Source organism: Lissotriton vulgaris, chromosome 1_1 (genome assembly GCF_964263255.1).
Source record: "Lissotriton vulgaris chromosome 1_1, aLisVul1.2, whole genome shotgun sequence".
NCBI classification, from domain to species: domain Eukaryota; kingdom Metazoa; phylum Chordata; class Amphibia; order Caudata; family Salamandridae; genus Lissotriton; species Lissotriton vulgaris.
Genome location: NC_141685.1, coordinates 537,198,669 through 537,224,137, shown reverse-complemented (window position 1 = coordinate 537,224,137; position 25,469 = coordinate 537,198,669). Strand labels below are relative to the sequence as shown.

Below are 25,469 nucleotides of genomic sequence, written 5' to 3'. Positions count from 1 at the left end.
TTATCACCCGTGTTGTTTTAAATTTGTGGTTTTCCCTGCCCATGATTGCCTCCATTTAGTGTGTTGAATTGTGGGATTTGCAGTCCAACCTCTGTAGTTTGTCCCTCTCATTCCTTGGTGACGATTCTGTTTTCCTTCCAAATTTCTCCTTTGCTTTGTGCTAATACCTGTATGTTAAAACAGTGCACTCCCAACCACCATATTGTGTTCACAGTTCACAAGCCAGTAAAACCAGCCCCTCTGTCTCCTTGTCTCTCATCCTATACATCTATCAATATATCCTCTACATGCGCTCTCTCATTTATCCCAAACCCCATACCACTACTATGATCCCCAAAATAATCCCTTCTCGACTCTCCCCTACACTACCCCTCATTGCATCTTCTGACACCTTTTATTATATCGATCCCCCAAAACAAACCTTTCTAAACTCTTCCCTCTTCTCTACCCCTCCCGAACCCTTCTCACTCCAAATAAATGACTAACATATCTACCACTAAAATTACTTTGATGTTTCATCATACTAATTCAACACTAATCCTGATGGGTTCCAGAGTAGCGTTCTACTTGCGCTTCAGAACCCCATCAGGGGAAGTAAGCGCCAAATAAATACAAACCTCTTTCCCTTCACTATCCCACCACCTACCCTTTTCTACCCAAATAACTGAATAACAAATCCACTACTCAAATTACTTCATATTTTACTATACTAATTTTCAACACAAATCCTTTATGGGTTCCGGAGTGGCGTGCTACTCTCCAGAAAAGCGCTTCAACATTCATCCGGGGTAAATAGTGCTATATGAATGCAAACCTTTCTTCCCTTTTATCCCTCCGCTATCCTTCTCACTCCAAATAACTGACTAATATCCACCACTGAATTTACTTTCATATTTCACCATACTAATTCATCACTAATCCTTTATGGGCTTCCGGCGTAGCGTGCTTCAACACCCTATCAGGGGTAACAAGTGCTATATAAATACAAACCTTTTTTCCTCCTCTATCCTTCTGCTATCATTCTAAATCCAAATAACTGACTAACCTATACACCACTTAAAATGTATTACATGTTTCATTATACTAATTTAACACTAATCCTCTTGGGTCCCGGAGTAGCGTGCTACTCGCCGAAAAAGCGCTTCATCGCCTCGCAATTAGAATACAATACTATATCTATTTTTTCTCCTGAAAATCCTTCAGGATGGATATCAGGAGGGAGTAATTCATGCCTAATTTACTAGCATATTCACTTTTCCATACCTCTTCATTCACAATTATGTATGGGGATCCAGAGTCTGCGTATATTTGGATATTAACACCACCTAAAGATAATAAACATAACGGTTTCTTTTTGTTGTCCCCCTTTTTATCAATGATATTTAAAAGGATTAGCTCTCTGGAATCATAATCGCAACTGCTAGAAATTTCAGTGTCTGTGACTGTATGGGAAGAGAGTTTCCTGACTAAATGATCTTCTTCATCTGAGCTAGACTCCTCATCATCAACACATTTCACTGACTTTTTTCTATGACACAGTTTAGCGAAATGGCCAACAATATTAAAATTAGAGCATTTTTGTTTCAAAGCAGGACTAGATTTGCTAGAGGCTAAATGTGAACTACTGCCACAACGATAACACTTCAAATTTTCATTCTTTTTAGATGAATCATACTTTAATGATTTGGAATTAGATTTCTTGTTCTTGTCAGCCGATTTATCCTTAATTTTGCTGACCGTGATATCAGTTTTGTCATCTACTTTACTATAATTATTTAAAGCTTTTGCACTGCGGCTGGAAAGTTCTGCTTTTCTCATAAGCGCTAGGTTATCTTTCAAATCAGTCACCATTTATCCATAAACTGTCTTGGATAGATGAATCCCTGGTTTGCCTAACCACTTGGTCCCTTATTAACTGATCTTCCAAATGGTCAACTTTGCAGTCATCAGCAATAAGTCTAAGAGCTGAAACGTATTCATCAATAGTCTCATTAGCTTCTTGCTTTCTATGAAAGAATTTATACTGTGTTATTCTAATACAAACCTTGGGCGCAAAACGATTGTCAAAGTCTTTTGGAATCGCAAGAAATTCATTAATATCTCCACTTACTGTTCCTATCTGCATACGCTCATAAGCTTTTAATCCTGCAGGACCAATGGAGTATAAGAAAAGAGTTTTCTTTCTAGATGCTGACATTTTATTATCTAAGTCAATGGCTTTGATAAAATTTAAAAAATAAGCTTTCCATTCTAACCATTTTATGGAAGGTTCAGCTCCTGAAGACCAAAATGGTGGAGGAGGTTGAATTGTGAAATTTTGTTGAGTAGCCATATTGAAATGTAATAGGCCAAGAAACAAAATAATCAAACAGATAAAATGATAAATAAAATAAATCAGCTTTGAAAATATTACTTTTTAAATAAATAAAGACTGTACCGTTGTGAAATGCTGGCTTTTAAATGCTGAAAGGAGACATTCTGCTTGAAGAAAAGAGAAATCATGCGGTTAAATTGAAAACGATCGAAGATTGCAGAAGAAAGTATTTTCTCCTACGAGTTTTCCTGTTTCCGATGTATTTTTTCTAAAACCCTAGATGGCGGCAAGTAATTGCCCTCATACGTGACCTCTGACGAAGATGCACGCTTGCGTAATTACCAAATACGCGTCCGCGCGCAGTGAAGGCAAACAGCTGCGTTCGGCTTGTGAGGATTCTAACGGCATGTGCTATCCAAAGAGTTTGAAAGATGCAAGTCAACAAAAGTGAGTAAAAAGATGGAATAGTTGCAAATCTTTCATAAGAAAGGCTTACCGCGTGGGTGGCGCTGTTGTAGGAAGTCAGCTGTAATTGTAGATTTTTAATCCAACGCAAAAAAAAACGGAATCCAGAAAAATCTTAAAACGATTGAAAATGAATCCGTGGGTTCATAGACTCGATGTTCAAATCGTCTCCAATTTTGTTAAGAAGTGTAGACACCAGAATCAGATGATTAAGGATTTATTCCAGTAAAATGAACATCGATACAGCAGGTCTCATTCAGTCCTTCTCTCTCTGGCAACCGCAGCAAAGAATGTCAGGCTGTCCAGGAGAACGGCAGAAGAAAAGAACCTATACTTAAATGATAACAAATGATGCAATGCATAATACATTCCTCGCGCTACTGCACGAGTTATACAAACTATTAAAGAAACATAACAATAAGCATTTCAGAATGTTCTTTTGTTTGATGTGATTTGGGTTTTGACACATATTGTGCCGTCATAAAACGTAAAGGTACAGGTGGCTCCTTGGTTACATAATATCATTAATTAATCTTTCCCAACAGGCATCTTTGCAGATTGCATCAACCAGGTTATTGTTCAAAGCTGCTAAAGTCCTCCCTGATTCCAATGGGCTCTGAAAACTGCTGTCAACATTCCTTGTTACCTTAAGGTTCTAAACATGTAAAGTAAACCGTCACTGCACAACTTCAACATTTTGTTGACCAGAACCAATAATACCAGGCTGTCAAGCTGGATTTAAACCTGTATGAAGTTCTGAGTAAGTGGTAACGTCCATCAATGAAGATCTACTTATATTGCTAGATGAGTGAAGGGGGTGTCCTAATAATATTGAACATCATCGTTGCGTTTTATCCCAATATGTCTACAGCGCCTTGTCACATACAGTAACAATGGCACTGCATTAGTCTGGATTACCTCCTTTCTCTCAAATAGGTTACAATCAGTTCAGCTTGACCCTTTCCTCTCCCAGTCAAAGCCTCTTCCATGGGGGGTCTGGCTGGGGTCATATTGGCCCTCCTGGAACTTGTGCACCGGAGCTCACTTACTGCGGACATTTCAAGTCAAGTTATATTTTTAAGCTGATGGCGCTCAGAAAATGTGTTCCTTGTCTACTGATTCCTTTGATAGTTCAACTGGCCTTGATTCAGTGTTAAAAGCCACTCCTAGATGGAAGATCCGCTTTTTGAAGTTCAGTCCCAGCAAAACTGACATTCACCCACTTTTTACCCAGATCAGTAGATGGCATCCACTCGTCTTTTTTTTAAAAGCCACTTTTATTGATTTTAATCATGGTTCACAAACTCAGTTCATAATATTTGCATATGTCCATGAGCTGTATGATAGCTAGTAAAGGAAAAACGTATATTTGACCAGAATCTTGTCTTAAGTATACAGAAATCATTTTGAGATTTGAGGTTTCTGTGGACCTCCGATGGGCAGTTTCTATAACGTGCAAAGGAACACAGCCCACCCATTACTGGAAATTGCAGTAATCATTCAAAACGTACAATACAAAAACAAACCCAAACTTACAAACCAGGGAGGCTGGCGGACCTGGGGCTAGTCCCCCCTATCATTAACACTGGATTCCATTCCTCCAACTAAGGCAGGACTGGGAGTGGCCTTGAAGCCTGCACATTATACTGCAGAGGCGCCCATGCACTCCAGTTCTTCACTGGACCAATCAGACGAGTCTATAGCATACCTGTCTGGAAAAGAGCTCACTGGTTGGGCTGAGGTCAAAAAAGGGCCATGTCTTAATAGACTGCATGGACAGCGACCTCGCTGTAATATTCTGGAAGAGAGACTGGATCTCTGTGTGGTGCCCCTGGATTGTATTGTCTTCCTTTCGCTGGGACTGGTTAATCCTACTGAATGTCATTCCTGGGGTGAGACAGAGAGAGTTTCCTGCTTCCAATGTTCGCTCTCTGTGCCTACTGGTGGGCCTAGAATGGAGGAGCGCTGCTGCTGCTGCTGCTGTCTGAAAGGCCTAGGTAGGTCCACCACTTGAAGCAGGCCAGGGTACCAGGAGGGAAAGCCTGAGGAAGACTACACTTTGGGGACTGGCATATCTTCACGCTCCTGTGCCCACTCGGTGCTGGTAACCCAGGGGTCACGGATTATCCCCACCACATTGTGTACCATAAACACTTGCTGACCTTCCACCTTTGCTTGAAAGGCCTAGTGCTGCAACCTCCTGGCAAGCGAGACTGTCCTGTTTGTCCGCCTACCAGCAGGGTAAATACAGACCATTATACCAAATACCATAGCCTGCAGCCATTGTCCGTCTACCTGGAAGTAGATCTCTATCCTCATTCAGATTCTGCCTAAGAGACTAGTTGTTCTCCAGTCTCTAAACATTGATTCTGTAGCACGTGGTCTCCATTTCTGGAAGCCATGACTCAAGCACAACTCTTGCACCTCAGATGACTCCTGTCCATTCAATATCAAAGCCTCTCACTCCTCGAACACCAGGACCCCATATTTCTCTGAGACCTCCCCTCGCGCATCAAACACTAGGGCCCTATCTGTCTCTAAGCCCTCCTCTCACTCGAACATCAGGGCCCTGAACCTTTGGGGACTCTCCCCTCAGTCCTGCAACATCAGGCCCGATACTCTGTGTTCTCAACCCTCTCCTCACATTCCAGGGTCCAAAACGTCCCCGAACCCACTCCCCCACTCCTTGGACACAGTTGCCGGAGTCTCTGCTATCTCTAGGTAGGCCACATTATGAAGGTTGCTATTTGTCTGGGCCCCAGAAACCTGTCCACTCTTCCTGCAGGAAGAATTGATGGAGCTGGGCGAGGTCCATTGGCTCAAAATCATCGCTCCTACAAACTCTGGTCCATCATGTGACTCTGCTCTACTTTTCATCATTGTGTGCCGCCCTTCGTAGCTCGCTATATACCCGATTTTTGTATTACTCTCCTTTGTGTCATCTGGATGTGAATCATGTGATTATTCATGTTTTGTATTATAACTTGATGTTGATATTGTGGTTTGAACTTCCTTTCACCCTTTTGCAACGCGCTCTGATATCCTTCGGGATCTGGTTTGTGCTACATAACACTTTATAAATAAATAAACTGAACACGTAGCCATCACTTTCTGATCAACATTTAGTGCATGTGGACACCTGCATGGTAGAATGCATAGCTACCAGTCTTTCTACCTGGCCTTTTGTAGCTAGCGTAAGTCATAAAAAAGTAAATTAAAGGTGTCATCCAGTGCTAAAAAGACAGTTCCCATTACTAACACAGCAACAATAGCAGCCACAAACAATAGCCATTTTAGAATGTTACTTTATTTGATGATATTTGCTTGGGTTTTCAGGCATATTGTAAAATTATTCACTGGACAGGTCCTTTTAAAATTAGGATTTGCACTTTAAAACTGAGGAAGCAAAAGTTATTGAAATGTATGTACTCTCATGCATTTGTTGTGCATGCTCTCTGCTCAAGTTGCAATCACAGTGCACTAAACAGATGAACATATTCTCAATCCAATGCCCACCAGGTGTACTAAATCGGGGTGTCTCTTGTTTTTCAGGCCTGGCTGTCTGAAGTTGAAGGAAAGACTGGGAACAACAGAGGAGACCGAAGGCTCAGCAGTGACGTAAACCACCTTGTTGCACAGGGACGAGAGAGGTTATTACTTTTTTCATCCAGAGTTCGTTGCATATTGAAGTGTTCCATGGCTGCTTTTCACCTGTATTTGGTAGCATGAGATTTTTAAATGTTGAAACTCCCAAAGGTACAAATGTGATTGGTAAGCACCCAGACTCCCCTGCCCAATCACAGCGCTGCATTGCAGTGTTGTGATTGGTTTTGAGTGTCTTGGTTTGATGCTCAAACAGGGAATGGGAGCCAGAACTTGTTCTCCATGCAGGCTGTAATGCAGCCTGCGTTGAGAACGGGGAAAGTGCGCATGACTGGTTTGGGCGGCACAAGAGGGCCGACCAAATAGTAATGTCGCACTTAGGAGTGGGAAATCCACTCCTCCCCTAACCTAATCCTCGAGCAGAGCAGCCCCATCCACCCACCCGTCCACAAAGGAAACCTAAAATGAAATGACTTAGTTGTTGTTATTTTATATTTCCTTTCCTTGCCACTGCTCGAAAGCAGTGGGGGTGATGGTCCTCCGCCATAGCAGAGGAGCCGCCACTGGTCAGTTTGTGTTTTCAACCTTTTCCTACAGCTCAACTCCAGACTTGACTAGGAGCGATAGTCTGCTTACAAACGAAGAATCATCACCTCTCCTCTAATGCAGTTTATCCAACGTAGAGAGAGCCCTTTCCTTGAGATGCAGTTTTTCCAAAGGAGAGCCTTCTCCTTGTGATGCAGTTTATCCAACGGAGAGCTTTCGCAAGGATTGTGAAAGTTCATCCTGTGTTGGGAGTTTTGCTTCATCACTCAAGGCAGGCTTTTACTTGCATAGCTGTCTATCAATAATACATTACAGCACTGACAGGCGATAGCATAGGTGAACATGATACACCAAAAGTGCTAACGATGAAAAGGGACGCCTTGTCTACGGGCTGTGTAGAAGATCTTATGTCAACCGATGCACAATGTGGACTGTCTGCCAGGCTTATTGTGGCGCCCCTGGGGATGTGGCGGCAGAACATTAGATTCTGCTTCAGCGAGTTGCCAGCGTGCTTCACTCTCAATAGAAAATGTTTGTGTTTAGGCTAATAGGAACACTTGACTTCAATGCCACTAGAGCTTTGAGTATTTTATCGTTTCTTTTATGAACCAAATAACAGAACAACACAATAGCTCTTTCGCTCTAATATCTTGTGGAAGCGCCACTAAAATGTTTCCATAAGTATTTGTGTAAGTCCAGGGATTCCAAATTTCAGATTTCAACATAAGATTAATTTACATAAATGGAAATTCAGTGGAATCTGTTTACATAGTTGAATATTGAAAATCTGGAATGGATCCAATCTTCAAGTAATTATACTGAACCCCACTGGTCCAAGATGGCCCATGTCAACTGCTGGTATGTTCATAGGTCAGTTCCAAAGGCACATCTTTAAGCTCGCAATCCTCTCATGGCACTAAATCTGCATTCCTAAGGAACTATCCTCTGATGTATTTTAAGTCGGTAGTAGTCAGTCATACGTGACTGGCACAATTAGTATCCTCCAATAGCAGGAAGGGCATCACCCTGTCAATTCTGGATGCCAGAATATTATCAAACTAATTGTTTACATGTGCCTGTTCACCCTCCGGAGTATTTTTTTAATTTTAAATACTTACTCTCATGTACACAATTATCCTGAGTTTGATGGGCAGTCTTTCACATTTTTGCTTGATGATTTGGGAGTGGAGTGCATATACAGCTAAAGAAGTTGCAAGAAGTCTGAAACAAAACCTATTAATATTGCACTCGCCCATCACCTCCAATTTGGAATGAGGTCTGGCATCTCCCTACGCTCTTCCCTCCCGACCCCACTGTAGTATGGTAGTATGGTTCATATATTATGGAATTAAATGATGTAATGATGCATTGAGGGGATGTTCTAGAATGTAAGCTCCCTGCAGTCACTAGTCGTGTTGCTGTGCAGGGAAGCAGCCATGGGTTCATTGCTATTAAGCAAAAGGGGGTGGTGATGGACAGAGTTTCTGAATTAAGCAGAATACTCTCACCCAGTCAGGGCTTAATCCAACACCGTTTTTTAGCTCACTGTACCATCCCAGCTCAGAACCTGGCTATATGCAAATTAGTCTGTCCCTGGCCCAGTGCATCATGGGAACAGGGCAGACCAAACTACCAAGCCAATTCTTTCACTGGACGGAAACAAGCTTCCGGGGACCGGTTTCTGGCAAAACAGCCGTCTTCGGCCCGGCTAGCTTGAATCCCGATGGTGCAATGAGCAAGGGACTCACGTCTGAGTATACCCTTCCACGCTTTTGGTGGACAAAACAATTAAGCAAAAGGGGGTGGTGATGGACAGAGTTTCTGAATTAAGCAGAATACTCTCACCCAGTCAAGAGATCAGGGCTTAATCCAACACCGTTTTTTAGCTCACTGCACCATCCCAGCCCAGAACCTGGCTATATGCAAATTAGTCTGTCCCTGGCCCAGTGCATCATGGGAACAGGGCAGACCAAACTACCAAGCCAATTCTTTCACTGGACGGAAACAAGCTTCCGGGGACCGGTTTCTGGCTTTACAGCCGTCTTTGGCCCGGCTTGCTTGAATCCCGATGGTGCAATGAGCAAGGGACTCACGTCTGAGTATACCCTTCCACGCTTATGGTGGACAAAACAATTAAGCAAAAGGAGGTGGTGATGGACAGAGTTTCTGAATTAAGCAGAATACTCTCACCCAGTCAAGAGATCAGGGCTTAATCCAACACCGTTTTTTAGCTCACTGTACCATCCCAGCTCAGAACCTGGCTATATGCAAATTAGTCTGTCCCTGGCCCAGTGCATCATGGGAACAGGGCAGACCAAACTACCAAGCCAATTCTTTCACTGGACGGAAACAAGCTTCCGGGGACTGGTTTCTGGCATTACAGCCATCTTCGGCCCGGCTTGCTTGAATCCCGATGGTGCAATGAGCAAGGGCTCACCTCTCGACTACACTCGTATCAGTCCTATGGTAGGAGGCAGTTGTTCAACCAGTGTAAGGCTAATAGCTCACACAACTTTGTATTTTGACACCTGAAGTTTTAAATTACAATAATTGTAGTAGACTTCAGGCAGGAGACTTGAGTTACCAGTAACTCTGCAAAGAGCAATAACTTTGGAAACTGGTGCTTTATTTCACCTTTTCTGTGGTGTGAAGGTTACGTAACTATTTTATTGCACTCGAATGGGCACAATGGGGCTTATTTACAAGCCCCTTGCACCGCCGGTGCTTCACTTTTTGTGTGGGAAAAAGTGACGCAGCAGCGGCGCAAGGGGCTTGTAAATAAGCCTCATTGTCCTGTTTCTCTGGCTCTAAAGCAGCTTTGCTGACCTGGCTCTACAACAGCTCTGCTGACCTGGTTCTCTGGCTCTAAAGCAGCTCTGCTGACCTGGTTCTCTGGCTCTAAAGCAGCTCTGGTTCTCTGGCTCTGTAGCAGCTCTGCTGACCTGGTTCTCTGGCTCTGCAGCAGCTCTGCTGACCTGGTTCTCTGCCTCTAGAGCTGCTCTGCTGACCTGGTTCTCTGGCTCTAAAGCTGCTCTGCTGACCTGGTTCTAAAGCAGATCTGCTGACCTGGTTCTAAAGCAGATCTGCTGACCTGGCTCTAAAGCAGCTCTGCTGACCTGGTTCCATGGCTCTAAACAGCTCTGCAGACCTGATTCACTGGCTCTAGAGCAGCTCTGTTGACCTGGTTCACTGGCTCTAAAGCAGCTCGGCTAACCTAATTTCTCTGGCTCTACAGCAGCTTTGCTGATCTGGTTCTCTGCCTCTAGAGCAGCTCTGCTGACCTGGTTCTCTGCCTCTAGAGCAGCTCTGCTGACCTGGTTCTCTGGCTCTAAAGCAGCTCTGCTGACCTGGTTCTCTGGCTCTAATGTAGCTCTGCTGACCTGGTTCTCTGGCTCTAAAGCAGCTCTGCTGACTTAGTTCTTAGGCTGTAGACCAGCTCTGCTGACCTGGTTCTCTGGATCTCCAACGGCTCTCTTGACCTGGTTCTCTGGCTCTAAAGCAACTCTGCTGACTTGGTTCTCTGGCTCTCGAGCAGCTCTGCTGACCTGGTTCTATGGCTCTAAAGCAGCTCTGCTGACCTGGTTCTATGGCTTTGAAGCAGCTCTGCTGACCTGTTTCTCTGGCTCTAGAGCAGCTCTTCTGACCTTGTTCTCTGGCTCTAAAGCAGCCCTGCTGACCTGGTTCTCTCCCTCTAAAGCAGCTCTGCTGGTCTGGTGTCTCTGGCTCCACAGCCAGCAGCACTGCTGACCTGGTTCTCTGGCTATAGAGCAGCTCTACTGACCTGCTTCTCTGGCTCTAGAGCAGCTCATCTGACCTGCTTCTCTGGCTCTAAAGGAGCTCTGATGACCTGATCTCTGGCTCTAAATTAGCTCTGCTGACCTGTTTTTTATGCCTCTAGAGCAGCTCTGCTGACCTAGTTCTCTGGCTCTAGAGCAGCTCTGCTGACCCGGTTCTCTGGCTCTAGAGCAGCTCTACTGACCTGTTTCTCTAGCTCTAGGGCAGCTCTGCTGACCTGGTTGTCTGGCTCTACAACGGCTCTGCTGACCTGGTTGCGACAGATAGAAGATCGATTCTGAAGAAAAGTCACCCAGGAGTAAATTTCTGACATTTTGGCGGAGGATTGTAGGAGTACTGCTGGAAACCATGATGACAATCACACAGAGAGCGGGAACAGAGCGCATGCATATGTTTGGTCTTGTGTGCGGAGAGAAGGAGCAGAGCGCATGCATATGTTTTGTCCTGCGTATGGTGAGAGGGAGCAGAGCACGTGCATATGTTTTGTCCTGCTTGCGGAGAAAGGGAGCAACCGAGCAGAGCCATACGCGTGCACATCCTGTTTAACTCTTACGCGCACATCTGCTGTGTCTTCAGCTAAGCTGTTAGACAGACGTACGCGTGCACATGTCCTGTCGTGAAAGCTTGCACATATCCTGTCCCCCTTCTTCCTCCAAACCAACAACAATAGGTCTCTCCAAGGTGAGCAGCGCATGCGCTGCGTCGCTAGGCGAGACCTAACAACTGACCTGGTGTGTAAACTGTACAGCACCTAAATGGCACCAGGTGCTTTGTAAAAGTGATAATTTTACGATCAAAACTTCAGTTTTTCTGACTCGCCTGTACCAAGTATGAAGTTTTACCATTGTTGCTTGAAAGATGCTTAATCAGTTGTTATTGAATGTTTTACCATATCCCTCAGTCCGTGTAGGACTGGTTGGAGTCACCCCCACACTCTGGGACCTCGTATGCTTCAACCAGCTCCTCTGGCTGTGCAGCATCAGACTATCAGACTATCAGACTCTAATTTAAGTGTGGCCCTCTTCCACACTGTGGCTCCGCAAACATTGAACATTATCAATTGACCCATCTTCCGCGGCCAATCCGGGCCCGACACCCTAATTAGGGCCCAGCTGGCAAATGGGGCTGTCCTGCTACTCCGGACACATGTATTGTGTATTAGTTTCATTATTTGGTTGTCTTATCTTTCCTTTGTTCTCATTCCTGTGGCGCTCCAGTAGGGAGTGACAGTGAGTGACTTATGGTTTACTCTAATGTAGTGTTTATTACCTCTGGCTCGACTGGCCGACCACCAGGGCGGTCACTACAGTTTATGCTTTGTTGTGTTATGGTTGCTTTTCCGGTCGAACAAATGTTTGTCACAGGACCGTGTATTGGGATTTTTCGAGGATTGGGGGTGCAAGGGGGATTATGATACTCCTATTACTTGCTCGTGCTGCACATGTTGACACTTTCAAATAACTTTAAAATTCTAACATGGATTGTCGGGCATGGGCTTGGCTCACAAGCTTCACTGTGTCCGATCCCAACCAGACCGCCGTAGAGACCATATTGTTTCTTTGCAAGAGACTCTCCTCTGCTGAATTTCTAATAACTGTGCACGAAAGGGAGAGGGCAGCTGTTTACCACTGCTTTCTCCGCTTATTCCCGGGGAGTGGTGGTCTGGATGCGGGCCGTTACGCTGTTTGAGGCTGTGGTGACTAAATTATATATAAATGGCTGCTACATGTTTATATATGGAAATCTGGATGGTAGACCGGTGGTGCTGGGTAGTGTCAACGCACCGAACACGGAACTGAATGTCGTCTTCTCGCATCACTCCTCCGTACTGACGGACTGGAGCCACTTTCCTTGGCTGGTTGGAGGCGACTTTAATGCGGTCATGGGCACACACCTACATCGCTCCCAACACCCAAGTGCCCCACTATTTAAACAGGCCAGGGCATTGAAAGACTGGGCATTGGGGTGGTCCCTATCTGATGCATGGAGGGATTTTGATGTGGGACTAAGAGAATACTCATTCTATTCTCCACTGCATAAAGTACACCCCTGACTTGACCATATTTTTTGCCCCACGTCACTGACTTTGCATTCCTAGGCAAGATCCTATTGGACCATAGCCACCTGGAGCTCACTCTGTCTTGGGGCCGGGTCCTTACCCCAGTCCCTACATGGCTCTTACAGCCCTTGCAACTGGATGACATAATATTTGCAGACATGCTGTTACGGTTATCACCAGTTACTTTGACGAAAATACCGACACTGCCTCCTCCCCCTTGATAGAGTGGGAAACATTTAAGGAAACGACATGGGGGTCCATAGCCACAACGTCGGGAGTACAACACACGGTCTTACACGTCATCAAACATGCAAAAACACGACTGTGAGTGTTGGAACGCGAAGCGGGCCATGATATTCCTCGCGCAGCTGACGTACAAGAATGTTGGTTCCAGCATTCAGAACATTTAAAGCGCCTAAGGGTCATCACTACCATACATACACACAAAAATACACGCAGAGAGCAAAAAGGCAGGAACACTTCTGACATGTATGATTCGTCCACCTTTGCCCTTCACTACCATCCTCTCAGTTCGTTCCCCCGCAGGGGCAAGACACACAACACGCAGATATTAACACAGAATTTAGGGATTATTATGTCCAACACTATGGACCTCATCCCCCTCCGTTCACTACTACCATTGTCACCTTCTTGGATGGTCTGACTGTCCTGAGTCTCTAGCCCCTGTCTAGCAGAACTCAAGTCTCCCTTGACACAGTACGAAATCCGCACTATAATAAATCAACTTTCCCGCAATAAAACTCCCTGACTAGACGGACTACCCGTCTAATTTATTTTATTTATTTATTTTTAGAGTTTTCTATAGCGCGAACTTGAACCGATTAGGTTATCAGAGCGCTTTACATAGCATCAGTTCCGTTACATGTTATCACAGCACTTTACATAGAATCAGTTACGTTACACATTTCAGGAACTTGAACCGATTAGGTTATCAAAGCGCTTTACATAGCACCAGTTCCGTTACATGTTATCAAGGCACTTTACATAGAATCAGTTACGTTACACATTTCAGGAACACATTTCTTTTTGTTCTAGTGAATAGGGTTATCTCTTCACTCGGGGGAAGGGATACACCTGGCTATATTCCAACAGTCACACAGGCGATTCGTCGTTAAAGCTATAATTCTAAACACAGGGAGGGGATACACATGGATACAATCTAAAAATCACATAGGATACTAGTCGTTAGAGTTATCTTCTCTCTACACATGAGGGATGTGACTGGAAACACTCTAAGGGTCACATAGGGGTGGTAGAGAGTACAAAGGTCCACTGCACACACTAGTGATAAGAGTCCACTACATACACATAGGAAGGGATATGACTGGTTAAACTCTAAGAGACGCATAGGGGTGGTATAGGGGTGCGTTCGTGTCCCTGGAGCCTGTGTCCGCCGGTCATAGGAAGCGTGTCCCCAAGGGCGCCATCTTGGAGTCAGGCACCGTTGGCGCGAAACAGCGTGGTCAGCAGGGGGGGGGGGGGGGGGGCACACATCTCTGCCCTCGGGCCCAGGCCCGTCTGTGGCGGAGAAAGGATGTATGGCCCCCGGAGCAGGTTCTAGGCCACCTTCACTGCCCGGCTGCTTCCACCTTTAGACTGGTTGTATAAAATGTTCTTGGAGTCAATCTCCCTTACACCTACTATTTGCCAGGCACTAGTCACATCCCAACATGCCAAGATTACTATTGATCCTGGAGAGGACCTTTAACCCTCCTCGACTTTTTCACTAAGGGCTGCTGTTTCAAATTTACAAACTTGAGAGCCCTTTCCTCTATGAAGGACTAATAAACCATTTCATCATGGGGCCCCCTGTTTGTCTGGCCTACTGTTGTCCCCGCCAAACTCCTTTACTAATGTACATTTGTCAGAAAATTGCCTTCTCTGAAGGGTCACCCAAAACCTCTTGCCTCCTGCTCCTCTTTTTTCGGAATTCTTTTTGTTGGCTTTAGCACTCTGAATGCTTTACCTCTTCTGACCGTTTTAAAGTGCATGTGCTTCTCCCCTAAACATAGTAACATTGGTGTATGCACAATTAACATATTTAGTTTACTTTTAAGTTCCTCATAAAGTGGTATACCATATACCTAGGGCCTGTAACCTAAATGCTACTAGTGGGCCTACAGCAATGATTGTGCCATCCACACAACATAACCTTTCAAATCTGTCTCAGGCCTGCCATTGCAGGACCTGCGTGTTCAGTTTGCTGCCACTTTTACTTGCCAATTAAACCTACTTGCTAATCCTTAAACTCTCCTTTTATTACACACAATTCACCCCTAAGGTAGACCCTAGGTAGCCCATAGGGCAGGGTTCTGTTTAAGTTAAAGGTAGGACATTTACTGTTAATTTTTGGATGTCCCTGTAGTGACAAACACCCAAATACGTTTTTACTACTATGGGGCCTACTCCTTAATACACTTTTAAGCTGTAATTCCTGTTTAGGATGGAGTAGCTGCATCATGTTTTACATCTTGGGAATGGTATTGATGAATCATCTTTACTGTTAAAGTTGGGTTTAATATTACTATTTTTGAAATGCCACTTTTAGAAAGTGTGCGTTTCTCTGCACTGTGTGCCTTCAGCCTGTCTCCAATGCACATCTAAGGTGGGTGACAGCTACAGTTTGGGCATTCTCTAGACATTCACCAACACAGGACCCTACCAAGACAGTACATTACTGGACCTGTGAAGAACTCTGCCAGGAAGGACTGCTGTGCTGCTACAAGGACTGCCACTCTGCTGGACTGCTCTGGAAGAACTGCTTTTCTGCTTGATGTGCTGCCTGTTTTCTAACATCTGCCCTGCTGAGGAAAATAACTGGGTCCATCTCACTTGAACCCAGAGTGACTCCAAGGGCTTGCTGACTTGCCCCCTGTCCTGACGTCTCCAGGACATCAAAGACTTCCTGCAGCCCTTCAAAAGGACCTGGACTTTGCCATCTGTGAGGCGCTGCCAAGCGGTGCCAACCCAGTCCTAGGCACTTGAAAGTGGGGCTTTCTGTGCTGCAACTCCCGTCGCGGATGCATTGCCGCCGTTGTGCAATCGGAACTAATGCAGTGCACCTGATGACTCATCTGCAGCTCCTGTGCTGCTCAACGACTAAGTCTCCCCGAGTGCACGGCTCGACGACTCATTGCCCATCTTCGGTACTGCTGTGTGCTGAAGCTTTATCCGAGTAAGCTGCTCGATGACGACTCCTCACCCACAAATCCTTCGGATTGATGACAAAGCTTCACCTCCTTGTTTCTCACATCTCGACATCAACTTAAGTCCTCCAAAGGTACTGTTTTCATTGGGCCAAGGCTGGCCCCAGTATCCGACCCACGCTCCATTGCAGTGAGCCTAAGTTTTGGATTTACCCTGGTGTAGCGTGACCATATATTTTCCCGGTTGGATTTAATCTTTAAAAAATCATAATTCTGGTTCCAACTATTGGATGTTTGTCATTATGGTCTTGTTTTGCTCATACAAATATTAGCTACTTTTCTAACCTTGTAGGAGGAGGAGGAGGAGGAGGAGGAGGGGGGTAGTGGTGTGTGTGTGTGTGTGTGCGTGTGTGTGTGTGCGTGCGTGTGTGCGTGTGTGTGTGGGGTTTTTTGCACAAACACTTTACACATTGCCTCTTTAGGTAAGCCTGACTTCTCTTTGCCAAGATACCAGAGGATGAGCACAGGTTATCTTTTATTGTGAATCTAGCTTACCCTGACTAGAGCGATGGTCCCTACTTGGACAATGTGTATACCTTTGCCAACTAGAGACCCCATTTCGAACAACATTGCACACAATATAGCGCTTCCTATTTGCCACCTTAAATAGTCTCTCGCTTACTAGCGTTGACACGGCTTAAATGCATTGCATATCCTGCCCTGAGTCGTCACTGAAGTGATGTATATGCTTTCAAAGCTTTCACTCATTCTCCATATATTACCTCAACTCATATAGTTCATTTTCCAGTCTGGGCAACGAAATCTACTCAGTTGCTCTTCCTGTCCACCACTCATGCCAGCTTAGTCTTCACAAGTGGTATACACGTGCGTGTTCTCCTCTTTTATGTTTGAGGACCACCAATTTTTCAAATGTCTGATACAAACTAAGAGGGCATGTGAGGCCTGCCATTATCGACAGGCCCTAGCACTTAACACCTTGCTGCTAATGGTTTTCCCCTCCTGTGCTGATCCTCAGCGAACCCCATTGTTCATGACGAGCTCAGCTCGTCATAAGCACAGCTCCACTGTGCCTCATGACGAGCTGAGCTAGTCATGAGCATGGAAGGGGTTAAAGAATACCTAGCAGAACCACTTTCTTTCAGTGAGTTGTTACACATCCAACTAATGCATGCAGGTCACAATTACACTGCAGGTCCTATTCAACGCCTTACGCTATTTTGAAAAAGGGCACATTTTAAAACTTGACAAACATTTAATTTCTTTATTCAGCATAGTCTAAATCCTCTAAATGTTTTATCTCTTGTATACATTTTTTTCTCTGTCATATGCCTTTTAATCTTGTTAGACCTTGTTGCTGCTAACTTCCATTTAATCAGTTCTGAACTATCAGTCTGAGCTGTTCCTATTTTCGTCTACATGTTTGATCTCACTTTCATTTATTTTTCTGATGTGCTGCCTGTTGCCAGCTGCTTTCTACCATCTGCCCTGCTGAGGAAAAGGACTGGATCCATCTCACTTGAACCCAGAGTGACTCCAAGGGCTTGCTGACTTGCTCCCTGTTCTGAAGTCTCAAGGGCATAAAAGACTTCCTGCAGCCCTTCAACAGGACCTGGACTCTGCCATCTGTTAGTCCCTGCCAAGTAGTGCCAACCCAGTCCTAGGCCCTTGGAAGTGAGGCTTTCTGTGCTGTCGCACCGCCGTTGTTGTGCCAATCTGAACTGACGCAGTGCACCCGTGCACCCTTTCTCTTAAACCAACTACCTGCCCCCAAGTTTTAATACATTTTCCAGATGTGATTGATGTTGTCTAGCCTTATTGTACGTTATTCTTATTTTAAACACAAAGGTACCAAGCAAAAACCGAAGAATAACGCTAGAAGAAAACTTTTGACCACTAGTGATTTAGAAATGTATCTGAAAGAAACTGGTTAGGATTAGATTCCTTACCTTAGAATATCCCCAGGCGTCAGACTGGATCCGGAAAATTTTGCGTAGCAGTACCCCTGCGCGACGGTAGGCGTTGTCTGCGGCTCCGCGTCAGTCGTCGGCGCCGGGATGACGTCGTCTGAGTACTTAGACGCCGCCCTCGGGCGCTGACGTCAGTTCTTCTTTTTTCCGCGCCAGCAAGCGCAGGTCCGGAGAAAGTGGTACCCCTTAGTCACTTTTTGACTAAGCTTTTTCGATCCTTTTTGGATCCGTTTTGAGTCGTACAACTCCATCGGTGCCGGTAGAGATGCCTGGGTTCAAGCCCTGTGCCGACTGCAACAGACTGATGTCGGTTACTGACCCCCATCGCTGGTGCCTACATTGCCTGGGGCCCGACCACGATGACAAGTCGTGCCCCGACTGTCGGGCCTTGATGACGAAGGCTAGGTGGGAGCGGTCCCGTAAGCGCCTCGAAATCCGGCAGTTGGCCCGCGCCGTTCGAGGTCCCGGTCCGGAAGGAGGTCGAGGGACTGGTGGCGGGGCCGGAGTCATCACAGCTCGGCGAGTCGACACCACTCGTCGGGCTCCAAGTCTTCAGGTAAGTGGCACAAGAAGTCGAAGAGGTGACATCACTCTTCTGACTCCCCCCGACGCTCGCACGATGCGGCCGGGGGTTCGGGTGACACCACCCACGCAGCTCCGCCGGAGCCGCAGGCATCGCGGCCTACTCCATACCCCCCGGTCCCTGGCCAGAACGCGACGCTGGAGGAGATCGAAGCCTTCCTCATGGCCATGAGGTCGCTCTCTCCTCCGTCTGGTTCCGCTGCGCCTTTGGGCCAGGCGGCCCCGACTGGGAGCCCAAGCTGGCCGGGTGCTTAGGCCCCGGGGCCGTCAGCGACTTCGGTCCCGGCGCCGCAAGGTCCCGCTGGATCCGGTTCCGGGTCGCCGCTGGTCGACCTTATGCTGGCGTCGGCCCCTAGGGTGTCTTCCACGGCGTCGTCACCGCACGACGCAGTTCCTGGTCCACCCCTCAGTCCGGATCCGGCATCGGAGCGGCGTCGCTCGATGCCGCATTCGGCGCCGGCCGAAGAGGAATTCTTCGATGATCTGGGTCCATCCTTTTCACTTGACTTTCAGGACATGGACGCCGAGGGAGACTGGGGGGTGGGGTCTGAGGTCCCTCTGGCACGTGAGTGCCAGTCATTTCAGGACTGGACACAGGAACTAGGGGAAGCCAGTGGCCTAGATACCTCCCCAGACACTGGTTTTGTCTCCCCTCCTACCGTGGCTACGGAGGAGGGGGCAGCTTATAGTGTGGTGCTGACGAGGGCGGCCAAGGCCTCGGTCTTGAGCTCCCAGTTGAGGTCTAATATCCTAACAGAGGTCCATCAACCACAGGTTAGCTCCCCAGAGCCTCTACTGCCGTTTAATGAGGCTCTCACAGACGTCCTGTTGGGCACCTGGTCCAGGCCCGCTACAGGTCCCCCTGTAGATAGGAAAGTCGCTAGGCGCCACCGCCCTGCTCCGGGCGACCCTAGTTTCTTGTCCACCCACCCCACCCCCGAGAGCCTGGTTATCCAGGCCTCTACTTCCCAATCCGCATACCCGACTGCACCACCAGATCGGGAATCCAAGAGGTATGAACAATTCGGAAAGATGTTCTCCTCCCTTAGTTTGGGATTGCGGTCGGTCAACACCACCTTTTCTCTTCGGCCATTACACCCACTCTCTGTGGGATACGGTCGCAGAAGTGCTGCCTGAGGGCCCGGAGGGGGCCCGGGTAAAGCTCGCTCAAGCCCTCGCGGAGGGAAGAGACGCAGCACGGTATTCAATACGATGTAGGCTGGATACCATGGACTCGCTGGGAAGAGCGATTTCCACATCTGTGGCGGTTCGCCGCCACACCTGGCTGAGGTCCGCCAACTTCTCAGCCGATGTCCAGAACACCCTTATGGACATGCCGTTCGATGGCAGCCACCTCTTCGGTGGCAAGGCAGATAGTGCGCTAGAACGCTTCAAGGACTTCAGGGCTACGGCCAAGTCCTTGGGCCTGTCGGCTCAGCGTCAGCTAACTTCTACCCAGCGCTTCTTTCATGGCCACGGGAGGGGCGCCCCACACATCCTGCCAGCCATGGGCCGCAGACTACCATTCAGCGCAGCGTCGGGCGTGGTTACCGTTGCGGCGGTAACAGGGGACAAAGGCGCGAGCAGTCCACATCCACCCCCGCAGCATCCGCCTCAAAGCCTTCCTAGTACGAGCTTTCAGGCCCATTTGACGCCAGTGGGGGGCAGGGTTCGCCATCACCTCCTCCACTGGCGTTCCATCACATCGGACAGGTGGTTGCTGCAAATCGTCCGAAGGGGCTACTCCCTCCCCTTCGAGGCGACCCCTCCAGCCATGTCAACGCAGTACCACCGCGTGTCGGGGGGATCACTTGCAACTTCTGCAAGAGGAAGTGTCGGCCCTCTTGGCCAAGGGTGCCATCGAGCGTGAAGTAGGGTGTGTTTGTTACCCCCACTACTTTCTGGTTCCCAAGAAGGGCATAGGGGGCCTACGCCCTATCTTGGACCTACGGAACGTCAACGGCTTCCTCCGGAAGGAGAAGCTCAAGATGCTGACTTTGGCTCAGGTCTTAGCTGCCCTAGACCCAGAAGACTAGAGGGTAGCGTTAGACTTGCAGGACGCATATTTTCACATCCCCGTCCTGCCGGCCCACCGGTGCTACCTGAGGTTCACGGTAGGCTACGAGCACTTTCAGTTTACTGTGCTCCCCTTCGGCCTTACCAGCGCCCCACGGGTGTTCATGAAAGTGATGGCGGTGGTCGCAGTGCATCTGCGCAGGTTAGGGGTTTCAGTCTTCCCCTACCTCGACGACTGGTTGTTGAAGGCGGGCTCGCCCCAGACAGTAGTCAGCCACCTCCAGACTATGGCCGACCTCCTGCGCGTGCTGGGGTTCTCCATCAATGTGCAGAAGTCGCACCTGTGTCCCTTTCAGAAGCTCCTCTTCATCAGAGCGGTTCTGGACTCAGCGCAGTTTCGGGTTTATCCTCCCGAACAGCGGGTTCAGGATATTCAGGCTCTGATTCCGATCTTTCAGCCGTTATCCCAAGTCTCGTCAGGTTGACGCTGCAGATTCTGGGTCTTATGGCCTCCTGCAACCTTCTGGTGCATCGCGCCAGGTGGCGGATGCGGGCTCTGCAGTGGGACCTAAAGTTTCAGTGGGCCTAGCATCAGGGCAATTTGTCCGACCATGTCTTGATCTCGGAGGGCACTGCAAGACAGTTGCAGTGGTGGCTCACGGACCGCGATTGGGTCAGTGGCAGATCCCTCTCCCTACCCCAGCCGGAGAACGTAGTTGTGACGGACGCGTCCCTCCAGGGCTGGAGGGGTCACATGGGAGAGGCAGAGATCAGAGGCCTCTGGTCTCTGGCGGAGACCCGGCTCCATATCAACCTTCTGGAGCTGCGGGCGATCCGACTTGCACTGAAGGCATTCCTCCGCTCTCTCCGGGGGATTGTAGTGCAGGTGTTCACGGACAACACCACTGCCATGTGGTACTCCAACGAACAGGGCAGGGTGGGGTCGTGGACCCTATGCCAGGAGGCTCTGCGCCTCTGGCAGTGGTTGGAACATCAGGGCGTGACCCTGGTGGTTCAACACCTGGCAGGTTACCTGAACGCCAGGGCGGGCGAACTCAGCCGTCGGTGCATGATGGATCACGAATGGCGTCTGAACTCGTACGTGGCAAAAGGTCTCTTTCAGCAGTGGGGAGAGCCTTGGTTAGATCTATTCGCCACAGAAGAGAACGCGCAATGTCATCAGTTCTGCGCGTTGGAATTTCCAAGGCGGCACTCGCTCGGAGACGCTTTTCGTCGCAAGTGGAGTTGCGGTCTGTTGAACGCCTTTCCACCTATACCACTTCTGCCCAGAGTGCTGAAGAAGATCAGGCGCAACTGGGCCCAAGTCATCCTTGTGGCTCCGGACTGGGCAGGAAGATTCTGGTATCCCGAGCTACTCGGCATGTCAGTCGATCCCCCGATTCGTCTGCCTCTTCAGGAGGACCTTCTGTCGCAGCAGCAGGGGACGGTCCTCCACCCGAACCTGTCCAGTCTCCACCTCCATGCGTGGAGATTGAGCGGCGACAGTTGAGGCCATTTGACTTGCCTCCTGAAGTCTGTGATGTGATTCTGGCAGCCAGGCGTCCCTCCACAAAATCGGTATACGCCTGCAGGTGGACACATTTGTGGCATGGTGCACAGCAAAGGCTGTGGATCCACTCTCTGGCCCTCTTTCTGAGGTTCTCCTCTTTCTTCTTTCTCTTGCCCAGCAGGGCTCTGCTCTAGGCACTATCAAGGGCTACCTCTCTGCCATTTCTGCCTTCTAAAGGCTTCCTGATCAACCCTCTTCGCTCAAGTCCCCAGTTGTAAATAGGTTCTTGAAGGGCATCACTCATATGTTCCCCCCTGTCCCTTTCGTGATGCCTCAGTGGGACTTGAACCTTGTTCTAACTTATCTGATGTGCGCTCCCTTCGAGCCACTTCATAACTGTCCTCTTCGTCTTCTTACGCTTAAGACTGCATTCCTGGTTGCCATCACCTCTGCCAGGAGAGTGAGTGAGCTCCAGGCTCATTCTTCTAAACCTCCTTTCCTTTCTGTCCATTTGGACAAAGTTGTGTTGCGGACGCGACCCTCTTTCCTGCCCAAGGTAGTCACAGCCTTTCACATCGGGCAGTCCATCACCTTGCCCACCTTCTTTCCACCTCGGCATCCCTCGAAAGAGGAAGAGAGGCTCCACGGTCTGGACGCAGAACGTGCGCTCTCATACTATCTGGATCGCACATGCCAGTTCCCGTGGATGACCAACTCTTTGTTGGTTACGTGGGCACTAAGAAGGGACGGGCAGTGCACAAACTGACCATTTTCCGATGGGTCGTCTTATACATCAAGGCTTGTTATTCTCTGGCTAAAAATGAGCCTCCTGTGAGTCTGCATGCCCATTCCACTCGGGCTACGGCGGCTACTATTGCCCTGGGTCGGGGAGTCCCCTTGCAGGACATCTGTCAGGCAGCTACGTGGGCCTCGCTGCACACGTTCACAAGACACTACTGCCTGAACAGCCAAGTCCGGAGAGATGGCTTTTTCGGCCGTTCCGTTCTCGAGGACTTTCTGGTGCGATCAATGGTTCGCAGACCCACCACCGGGGTTGGTATTGCTGGGGCATCTATTCTAAGGTAAGGAATCTAATACTAACCTGTTTCTTTCAGATGCACAAGTTACTTACCTTCGGTAATGATATATCTGTAAGAAACAGTAGTTAGTATTAGATTCCTTACCGCCCCTCCCATCCTCCCCAGTCTGCGAACCAATATCTAGGGTTATGGTCATCCCCTCTCAGAGCCCTAGTTTCATGGCACCAGTGTTGGTTTTTATCATGGCTCTGCGTTTCTGGTGTGGAAAAGCTGTGTATAAGAACGGAAGTCAGCGCACGAGGGCGGCGTCTAAGTACTCCGTCATGCCGACGACGGACGCGGAGCCACAGACTACGCCTACCGTCGCGCAGGGGTTCTGCTACGCAAAGTTTTCCGGATCCAGTCTGACGCCTGGGGATATTCTAAGGTAAGGAATCTAATACTAACTACTGTTTCTTACAGATATATCGTTACCGAAGGTAAGTAACTTGTGCTTTTGGTTGGGGAGAAAAACTCCTTCACATGGTTACGCCATGTACCCCTGCCCTGAGTCCGGCACCTCAAATAATGCCTGGATCCCTGATGCTTATTTTTGTTGTCATAGGCAAACCTGGATTATGCCTGTTCGCCAGGACATAGGTCTGCTGCATTTCTGTGAGTTAAATTGGACTCACACTGGAGGAAGGAGAGCCAGGTTGTCCAGAACACTGCAAATGATCCTCTTTGATTTAGAGTGAGGTTCCTGGAAAGGGGCTTGGGGCTGATCAGAGACTTAGAGAAGGGCTGAGGCCCTGGGTTAATCTTTTGATACACATATCACTGTGGCTGACATCCAAGTGTGAACTTGCATCACTCTGTGATGTGTGGCTATCAGATTTTAAGTTGCTCCTGCTGTGACCGACTGCTTTCTAGAGGAAGGGAAGAGCAGGGCAGAGGAATGGGTACTTGAAAAGACAGCAGACTTCAATTACTAACTTCAAAGATCAAACCCTAAATCACGTTTAGTGTCTGGAAATGGACTATGAGAAGGGGAGATAAAGGCCCCCCAAAAGTGTCAACTGTAAACCACCCAAACTGGCTTTGCATGGAGAGGAAACTGTAAAGATTCAGCGCATAACCAAAGCCTGCCAATCTCAGTGCTTGAGGGAAATATCAAGTTGTGCTTGTTACGCACATTTCCCCCACTACAGATTTGTCCCATGCAAATTACTCCAATAGTCATTGGAAAGACACCCAGGGACATCCATGACTCCCGCCCCCGGAGCACCAGTGCATGCCTTCTTGCTAAGATCAGTGAGCCCTTAGCAGAAGAGTGCTGGAGGTTTAGTGAGAGAATCCTGGTGAGTGGATCCCTTAAGCAAGGTTTGAGGAAGGATGATTGGGCCATTGCCCTTGGGCAGGTTCAAGTCGATCACCCTGTATGCCAGAGGAGGCCGCTGTGAAGTTTGCTATACTGATTCAGCCGCTGTCCTTATGCAGTGTGTGAGCCAGTGACCCAGTCTGCCGGAGGGGTACGCCGTGAAGTTTGCCATGGCATCAGACTGTCGCCAGTGTGCGGTGTGTAAGTTGATCATTCCATATGTGAGGTAGGTCCTAGTGAAGAGGGACCTGCTGCTCTGGCGATAGGGCCATCCCCCAAGTGCTGTGTCAATCGAGTTTTTGCCAAGTGTGGTAGCCCCATATGCCAGAGGGAGAAAGAGACCGGAGAAAGAAAAGGATCGTAGCCTTGTGGATGTCATTGTTGCAAGGAGAGGCCACCGTGGTGACCGGAGCGGGTCAGAGCCTCGACTGAATATCAGAAGCTGTCAAAATCTCCCACCATCACCCCCCACCTGCAGGGAGGACCAAAGGTGACATCGAAGGAGGCTGAGGACACCTACCCGTGACCTCTGCAGAGCTGCGTGTTTTCTACTTACCCAAGTCAGCCGTCGCACCGCCTCTAAAAGAGACTATCCCGGAGACTCTGGTCGGACGATCCCTGCTGGTATGGGTAAGGCTAAGCGAAAGGCCAGAAGGCCCTGTGGCAACTTGTCTGTCAGCACTTTAGCGCTGGCACACTGACTTTTCTAACAAAGCCGAAGAGGGACGCCTGATACTCTGGCTACTAGTGGGGCCTAACTTGAATGCCACCTATACTGAATGGGGAATAACCACTACCACTACCACTAGGGAGAAGGGAGTGGGATTCTTGGCCTACTAAACACTATACCCCTGACCTTCGAGGACATGTTTGTGTATGCTGTATTTTACTTTGTGGTTGTTTCTAAATACTCCTTTTATCACAAAAGAAAGTATTTGACTGGACAATCCTCTATTGCTGATGAAAATATTTTCAGTTGTGAATCTGTATCCACCCCTCTGTGTCTATCTCCTAGTCCTAACCA

At 48.1% G+C, this 25,469-nt stretch overlaps 1 protein-coding gene across 6 annotated transcripts in view; it reads left to right on the top strand.

The window, feature by feature from the left end:
- Positions 1 to 25,469, top strand: part of FNBP1L (formin binding protein 1 like) — a 659,713-nt gene that overhangs the window by 573,955 nt on the left and 60,289 nt on the right. For all 6 annotated transcript variants that reach the window (XM_086953911.1, XM_086953913.1, XM_086953916.1 and 3 more), the window contains exon 12: positions 6,332 to 6,429. In XM_086953911.1, the coding sequence (XP_086810037.1) occupies positions 6,332 to 6,429 (98 nt within the window). The remainder of the gene's footprint in view (positions 1 to 6,331; positions 6,430 to 25,469) is intronic.